Here is a 9,197-nt window from a genome sequence, read left to right on the forward strand (position 1 = left end):
TGGCCCCACCACAGCTTCTACATTACAGAATGCCCGAGGGAGAAATGTAGAACAAGTACAAATTTCTGTGTACGCCCTCCTCCACCCCAGTTTACTGTTGTAAACATCCTTTATAAAGAGTCTTCTTCAGAGCACCCAGAGTCTAACAGATCATGTTGAAGGGGATTCATCCACCCCATGTCAGCGCCCCCTAGCAAAGAGAGGAAGGACAGTTTTGAGATTTTAGCTATGATGTGTCTATACCTTTTTTATCCTTTCGGGACGGTGATGTCTAAGCAGCTCAGGTCTGACTCATAGCCAACTATCGTTCTAACAGGTCTCTCCTGAAGAGTCAGGTGGGGACAGCAGGTTAGCAAGGCCACTACCAGACACCTGAGGGAGAGCCAGGTGCAGGAAGACATCGGTCACATTTCCAGGAGGTTTACTCCTGGATAAGGTAGTCTGCCAAAAAACGCTGACATGTGGAAATTGTAAGAAGAGGGATTCAAATGCTCATTCTCTCATCGAGCTAGGTTGTGGTTTTCTCCTGTGGCTAGTTACAACACGAGAAATATTGATTTAAGCTTGGGATCAGATGGGAGCTGTGCTAAGCCTAAGCCTTTCAGTGTGAGCAGTGGAGGCTCAGAAATCGGCCCCTTCTAAGTTTCATCCCAGCTCTGCTGCTCTTTAACCAAACCACTGCAGATATGCATTGCTGATAAAATGCCTACATCTCAAACATGTAGCAAGTGGAACTTCAGGTCACTTACACATTATAGATATGAAGCATACTAACCGGTGCACTGCTCAGGGTGCGGCACACACTCAAAACTTGGGAGGTTTCAGCCTGACCATGACAGATAACATTCCCATCCTTCGAAATAAGAGGGGAAGCCATATGATAGTTTCATTTTGAGAACGTTTAATGTTTCTTTTTGTACCCTACAGGTATTATGACAAGAAATATCGTGTATTTCTGAAGATGGTGGAGCACCAAAGGGAGTACTCAGAAATCATGAATGGAAACTGAACAGCATTTGTGGGTGCCAACCCATAAAGACTCTGTGCCATTTGTCAGGAGTCTCTGTGTTTTCATTTTATAGCCCATGCCCTTTAGGTATCATTTTGGCATGGCTGTCTTACCTTAATAAAAACTTTGACACGCACAAGCATAACTGGAGTTGCTCATGTCTGTGTCCAAACACTCAAGTTATTTACTTGGCAGTTTCTAAGGTGCTTCCCTGGTAGCAGAAGCTTCATAAAGGATTATGAGATCTAAAAGCAGACCTTGGAGAATCATTTGCCCTGTGGAGACTTGTTCATTCTTTCCATGTCAGCTATTAAACCAGATTCACACTGCTTTAAGTAGAATAACCCGATGTTTATTCTGTGCACTGTATTACATCCACTCCTTGCACTCTTTAGGGTTAGATACCACATTTAACTGCAGAATCATCATTTTTGCAACCATCATATTAAGGGTAGGGAAGGACAGGATTCATTTACAGATCCTGGAGGAAAAATTGATGAGTCACAGGATGTATAAATGTTCTTAAAAATGCTACTTCACAGATGATTGGTTGCAGGAAGAAAAACAAAAGAATGTCAAGTATACAACCAGAGCACCACACACCACCTCTACTGACTTAAGATGGCCAAATGTGCACCATGTGCTTCCAGATGCAGTAGTCTGACAAAGGAACAGCATCACTCTTGCTGGAAATGCACAGTCCAAATGTAATGGTTAGGAAACCAGACAAACCTCAAATGAGGCTCATTCCATTCCCATGGGCTCTGTTATTCAAAACTGTCTAACATGAAGACAAAGACTAAGAAAAGTTTCTAGCTGATCCCACCTCTAAAAGTTTCCACAGCCTCACAAAACAGTTCCACCATATGGGGACTGAGTGTTTACAAACATAGGGATATTTGACACCCAAACTTAAACCACAACACTCACCTGTGATTCCATACTCATAATTTACCTAACGTCAATTCTAGAGTGGCCATGGCTCAGGTGGGTTTGGGTGAAGGACACACTGACAATGGCAGCAGGACAGCAGTTCAGTGCTGTCTCCAGTCATTCTTTGGAGTGCTTGGTGGGTTTCAGGCATTTAAAAACAGGAGTACAGGATAAATAGAACATGGTCTCTGCCCTCAGAGAATTCCCTGTCTATTGAGATATGGACAGAAATATGAATCATAGTACATCCTGTTAGTACTGCAATACTGTAGTCAGAAAATGAGGAAGGAGAAGGGACAAGTAGCATGAAAAGCAACAGGTTGCCGGAGTGCTTTGGGATCCTTGTCCTGGATTTCTTTTCTTTCTTAGAAACTATGTGACTTGGAAACATTTCTTAACCCTTGTAATTGACTATTTTAATAGTTCTTATCTCATTCCTATAATGGAGTAGTGCTGATTGGTCTTTGACAACGTGAAAAAGACCTAGATGTATCTGGGAAGAGGAAATCTTAGAGGGGAAATGCCTCTGTCAGATGGGCCAGTGGCAAGTCTTTTGGGTACTGATAACTGATGTAGGAGGACACAGGTACTATAGACTGCACCACTCCTGGGCAGGTGATCCTCAGGTGTATAAGAAAGCAAGCTGGGCAAGCCATGAGGAGCAAGCCAGCAAGCAGTCTTCCTCCATGGTCTTTGCTTTATTTCCTACCTTCAGGTTCCTGACTAGAGTTCTTGCCCTGACTTCCCTTTATGATGGACTGTGATCAGAATTTGTAAGCCAAATAAACCCTTCCCTCCCATAGTTGCTTATGGCCATGGTGTTTATAATGGTAATAGAAAAAACCAACCAACCAACCAACAAACAAACAAAAACTAGAACAGATACTGGCCCCAGAAATGGGTGGAATAAAAGGGAAAATTTTGCAAGTGTTTGGAGCTTTGGGCTGGAAAAGCCACTGAGTGCTCAACTACATTGTCAGCATAGTGTCCAAGTCCTGCAACAATGGATGATCCAGGCAATCAAGCTCTGTGTTGTATATAGCTCTCTCATTCAACCCTCATACTCCTGTCTTAATTTGCTTTCTATTGCTGACAATGTAGTTGAGTTGAGAAGGCCAGCTCTGCAGTAGTTGTTCTTAGTATATAAAGGGCACAGATATTATAGGTGTGACCCAGGATGAAGGAGGGTGTGAGTATATTCATAGTCACACAGGAAGCCATGCATAGGTAAACCCTAGCCAGCCAAAACTTTGAATAAGGGTCTGGTGAGCACCCCAGAAGAGGAATAGGAGAGTGCATCATCTAGGCACAAGATGTTAGGACCCAAATTAAACATGCTCTAGCTGGCAAAGCTGCTGAGCTCTGACTAAGGCACTGGGCACGCCTAAGCCAGCCCACACAAAGCACTGTTGAGTGCAATGGCTGTCTGTGGTTAGGGAAGGCAGAAGAAAAAGAATGCAGTCTTGCCTGTTTATTCTCCTCAGTTCTTGCTACCACATCTCGATGTTCACAGCATTAATCTCATAGTCTAGCCAACGAAGTGACGTTCAGACAAAAAACAGCTGCTGAAGGCACTTAGGTGGTGTGGGGACAGGATCCAATTTCATGTCTGTCCAGGTCCAAAGCCTTGGGTGGCACCCCATTGTACCATCTGAAGATAACTCTTCCCCACAACTTGCCCTGTGGCTACAATGCTTTTTCTTTGATGAACACCCTAAACACTCAGATATGACCTTGTGTTCTCACTGCTTTATAGGAAAAGGAAAATATAATAAGGCAAGGAATACAACATACACAGATACCTTCAGCATCTAAAAATCAAGGAGCAGCTTAGCAGTAGAGGGTGGGCCCTCAAGTTAGTTAGTCTGAAAGGGGGTGCCCCTCGTCAGTGGATCTTTCTACTACACTCATGCTAGTGAGGATTCAGCCAGGCCTGTTGTGCTATGTTTAAAGCACCTTAGGTATTACCTTGCAAAGTAATAGGCATTCTGTTAATAGTGTTTCTACGTGATTATTTTGTGTCTCCTAGCTAGGCCAATCCCCAAGGTAATCATTGTGGTTCCTTTGTGAGACAATGTATTGGGAAAATATAAATGTTCATAAATCTTTATTTATAACCACGTATAGATACATAACAAAAAAGTAATTATTCTTGAGCTGATAGAAACCTTAATTTACTGAATACCTACATTTAGCTTTTATAAATAAGAACTATACTATAGCCAGAGTGGTCCTGAGAGTTTTGTTTTGTAGCCTTCTCAATGATTTTCTTCCAAGTCAAAGCCAGTGTTGCTGAGCAAATCATTTTCCCAAAGAACACACTACAGGTCTTTAACTTGGGCTGTAAATACTCACAGTATGTGAAGAATATAAATGTGACTTTTAAAGGAGCCAAAGAGAAGTAAGGTTGGAGGAGGGTGGGGAAGCAAAAGTGAAGATGGGGGAATAGTGTCACTTGCTGCCTAGATGCATAATCCAGTGCTGATCAGCTGGGGTCCACACAAGGCATCTAGAAAGGACACCTACTTCCACCACGATCCAAACCGGGTAGTTGGCCTTTATGCTCAGAACACAGTGGTGTTGTTACCAGTCAAAAAGAGGAATTGTAATCTCAAGGGCAGAAGGAAAAATGTCCCTGGGAATTCACAGCTAGAGGAGGTGGCAAGTGAGCTGTGGGGGCTTGAATGATAAACTGAGATGCTATTTCTCTCTAGTCCAGCATCACCAGGTCCTTCTGCTTTGCTTCTCCCTTCCTTGGTCAATGGCCTGTGAGTCCTGGGAGGGGACAGGCTCTCTTGTGGTCTGAATTCCCTGCACCTGAACAGTCCCTGACATTTAATGGATACTCAATAGATTTGCCAATGCAAACCAAGGCATCCTTCTACAGAACAAAAGCTAGCAGACAAAACACCTCTAGGTTCTCTGACTTATAGATCAAACTATGGTATACATTAGTATATGTTAATTTAAAAAATGTCAAATTTTTTAAGCGTCTTGGTCACTGAGTTTTATAAAAACTTTACCCTGTGCCTAGTGACTCTCTTTTAGTTTTTTATTGTAAACGTATGCACATCCACACACACACCTGAATGATCATGTTACTTCCTTTGGAAAGGTTTGGCTAGTGCTCAGTTACTGCAGACTATCCCCTGCACAGTATCAAATGAGACACCAATTGTATACTGGTCCTGAAATATCCAGGCCTGCAATACACATAATTTTCGAATTTGGGACCTACTTACAAATCATTACCATCAAAGAATTTAAAATGAAGGACATTATCACTAAACAAGTAACTAATGACTGGGCAGAGCTGTTTAATGTAATCACTTAAGATGCGATCTCTGCTGGATTACAGAGGAGCCTTTGTACTGGGCAATGTCTCATAAACAATCTTAACTGTTACTGACAGCTGGAGCAGGGAGTCTTGAATATACACAGCTTTTTTCCTTCTGTGACCTCTAAAGGGAGAACTCAAGAGTACATTTTTTCAAAAATCCTGTTTTTGCCAGACTTCTGGATATTTGAAAATTCTATTAAATGTGATGAAATGTGTAACCCTAAAGTCATTTAAATAAAAACTAAGACTTCTACTAATAAATTTAGGAATCTTGACTTAGTGGTAAGTCACCCATTAATTTTGTGACCAAAAAATTATTTCATCATACTTGGAAAACCATTTAAACTCACCTATCCTACAAGCACAAATGTTTCTAAAGACCTGATTTGGATTTATTCAAGTCTTGCTATAAGCCTATATTTGAAACTTTTCCCTCATTAAAATCAAAAGTGTCTCCCTGCTGAATTATCATTATTCATATTGGAATACAAAACATTTTATTTACTAATATCTACTGTCTGGCACAGCCATGATATCCTCAAATTACACCCTTCCTTTGTGAATGTCTTTACCAGTTCCAATTCATTGTGTTTATGGTCGTCTTCCATGCCCATAGTGACTGGGAATCACAGGTGATGTAGGTCTTACAGAGCAGAATCCCACTCTTTAAACAGAAAAACATCACTCAGAGTTTCAGAGCCGCCTGTGACTGCACAGATGCAGGGTCACCCCATAGCTTCTCCCTACATAAATCCAATTAGCTTATCTGTGTGAGGAAGGATGATTCATTAGTTTGCTAATGGCTCCCTCTTCTGCATTCCCCTTGTTAACCTGTGTAAATACCCAGGAGTCCCCTTCAGATGTTCACTGGTTGATCGAAGGGCCGTGTTATTCCTACTTCCATACAGAAATAAATCAAGAAAGCTCTGAGCCAGGGAGCCAGTCTCTGTTGTATTTACAAAGTGGGAGAGAGGAAAGCTGCCTCACAGTTCACATGAAGGTTCAGTGGGTAGAGGTGCAGAGTGCCAGGAGCCTGGTAAAGTGTAACATTGAGGATAATTAATAGCAGTTTTCCTCTTAGAAGTGTAGCTTCCAGTCTGGTTGCACACCTTTACATTGGTTTCTATGGACACGATGTCTCACATTACATCAAAAACAATAATTTCGATTGAGCTTGTATATATAAAGAGTGCTGGAATGGTTCCTACCGGTGAATAATGGGACTGGCAATTTCGGGAGAAGGCACACATAAGAAAAACCAACCAGGAACTACAGAGCCCTATGCTCAGTGCCTACTGAGCACACAGTCCAGACGATGGGTACTACAAAGAACCCAGTCACCAGAACAGCATGTTTATTAGGAACAGCTCATGCAGAAATCATGAAGGCTAAAACAGGCCAGCCCTGCCCTGTTCAGCTCTGTAAAACTGCAAGCAACAAGTCCTTTTATTTACCAATGCAGTTCCACCCTATTCCAGAGGTAACTCAAGCCAAGGCAGGCAGGCACCAAACAGCAGGTTTATTGTGCCCTGAGCACCTGGACGTTGCAGATCACACCTTCTCCCCTAATATACTGACATGCTTCTCTAACCTGCCTTACTTTGTTAAAATTTCCACACTATTCTTGCACCAGGATGAAGAGTCATGTGGCTTACTACATGGTAACAAATCCACATCTCATTCTCCAGTAGGCCCCCCGAACTCAGGCCTCAATGACCTGTTCTTTCCCCACCAGCCTGACCACTCCTTTCAGATTTGACTTTTGAACCTTCTCCTTGGGTAGGACTTGACTCCTTCAACCACAGGTTACATTTTTCTTTCTGTTAGTCTGACTTACAAATCACTTCACCCACCTGGCCTCCTTTCACAAGTAAAGCCATGTGGAAGGCTTGTCTTCCTCAGTTCAATAGTTGACATTAAAGTATCTGAGTTACCCTCCAGTTTGCCTATGGAGATCAAACTCTAGGAAAGGCTATTTAGATGGAACTTGAATTCCTTATCCAGCTCTCACCAAGCTCTCTCTCCCTAAGGTCATTCCAATTCCTTTACTCTCCTGTCAATAACTTGAGCCTTGCATTATCCTAAGTAGGCTTCTCAAGGAGAATGCAAGGGCCAGAAAACATGATTTCTGACTAGAAATATTGACTGCTGTGAAGTCACCCTGATGTGGTAGTGACAGAAGAGGTGCACTGGACTTCCTGTCCCTCTGGTTCATGCTTGGTCCTCAGTGTGACTGAAGAGTTTAACAACCCTTGAGAGCGATGACTGCAGAATCTGAACCAAGTCTTTGCCAGTCTGAGTATCTCCAGAACTCTCGTCCTCTACACCACAAGCCAATAATATACCAGATAAGGATTCTCCCTCAGGTCAGGTGCCAGGATGAGTGTGACTGTGAACCCAGATCCCATTAGTCCAAAATGAACATGGACCCTTAATGAGATATAACCTCTGTTGCTGAAACCACCAAGGTTTTAAAGTTTGTCTCTTACTTCAGCATCATCTACCCTATCCAAACAGGTTGACTTTATAACTGGCATACCTCAGATGACTAAAGATATCCTGACCCAAATCAGGGCCAAACTTGTTGCAAGCAGAACAGCTGGTTCTATCTTGGTTGTGGCAAGTCAGCTAGCTAAGTTGAACTCTCCTGGTTCTGACCTGAATCAACCCCATCCCACTCTTTCCCAGTGATTCCATTTTGAGTCCTCAATATCCTGAGAATCTGTGCCAGCTCCTCCCAGCCAGGCCTCTCATGAGGTAATTCTTAAGGTGTAACTCCAAAGCATGGGCTCAGCTGTTCTCACAGGTGCTCTGTGGAGAACATATTGTACCACAAGTATTTGAGTTCTTGTTTTGGCCCATTCTTCTTACAGCAGACACTTCATAGACTTCCTGGTGTTTGTGCCAGGAACATGTATTTAGCCTGGGTATAACCTGCCCTTTTAGTAGAAAGATTTACAAGGAAACTCTGGGATGTTATAAAGTTTACAGGAAATAACTATGCATACAATGATGACTTTGTCACAAAGGTGATCGAATTGGTAAGGAAGTGGTTGAAAATCTTTCGTGGCTGCAACTCTGGAATGAATTCCTTTCTTCCCAGCTCATTGTCCCTGTAATCTTTTGCATTTGTACAAAAATTTAGTTCAGTATTTTTTAAAAAATTCTTTTACATACCACATTTTAAGCACAACTCTTGTTTCTGAGATTGTGACAGTCCATGTACCAATATGAACAACTGCTTATAATAGTAACTTTTGTACACTGTGAAGATGTGTCTTTGCCAAGGCATCTTCTGATTGGTTTAATAAAGAGCTGAATGGCCATTAGCTAGGCAGGAAGAGGTTAGGTTGGACTTTAGGACAGAGAGAGAAGAAGAGGAGATCAATCTAGACACAGAAGGGATGCCAGAGGACATGGAGAGGAAACAGGAGGTATGAGATGGAAGAGAGATTACAAAGGCCATGAGGCAAAATGCAGATTAATATAAATGGGTTAATTTAAGTTTTAGAGCTAGTGGGACTAGTCTAAGCTATAGGTTGGGCTTTCATAATTAATAATAAGTCTCCCTGTCATTTTTTTGTGAGCTGGTGGCCCAGAGGAAAGTCCAACTACAGTAACTAGTATCAAGTAAGTGTCCCATGGGCAAGCTTTGTTCTAAATCAATTTCCCATTTTTTCTTTACTACAGACCTAAACCATGGTAATTATTGTCACTGGTTTTAGAGTAGAAGATGATGAAGCAGAAAGAACTTAACTCAAAATCACATGGAAGGTCTTGCCAAAGTTCTCAACCATAATTTTGTATTGGCTAACAACATCAATAATAACATGGTGGTTTGAGTAGGAGTGACCCCACAGGCTCATACATTTGAATGATTGGTCATTAAGGAGTGGTGCTGTACTTGACAGGGAC

At 42.1% G+C, this 9,197-nt stretch overlaps 1 protein-coding gene across 3 annotated transcripts in view; it reads left to right on the plus strand.

The window, feature by feature from the left end:
- Window positions 1-1,154, plus strand: part of Fggy (FGGY carbohydrate kinase domain containing) — a 405,205-nt gene extending 404,051 nt beyond the window's left edge. For all 3 annotated transcript variants that reach the window (XM_036180113.1, XM_036180114.1, XM_036180115.1), the window contains one exon: window positions 928-1,154. In XM_036180113.1, coding sequence (XP_036036006.1) covers window positions 928-1,009 — 82 coding nt within the window. In that variant the 3' untranslated portion in view covers window positions 1,010-1,154. The remainder of the gene's footprint in view (window positions 1-927) is intronic.
- Window positions 1,155-9,197: the final 8,043 nt, after the last annotated feature.

The sequence above is a fragment of the Onychomys torridus genome, chromosome 2 (genome assembly GCF_903995425.1).
Source record: "Onychomys torridus chromosome 2, mOncTor1.1, whole genome shotgun sequence".
In the NCBI taxonomy this organism is placed as follows: Eukaryota; Metazoa; Chordata; class Mammalia; order Rodentia; family Cricetidae; genus Onychomys; species Onychomys torridus.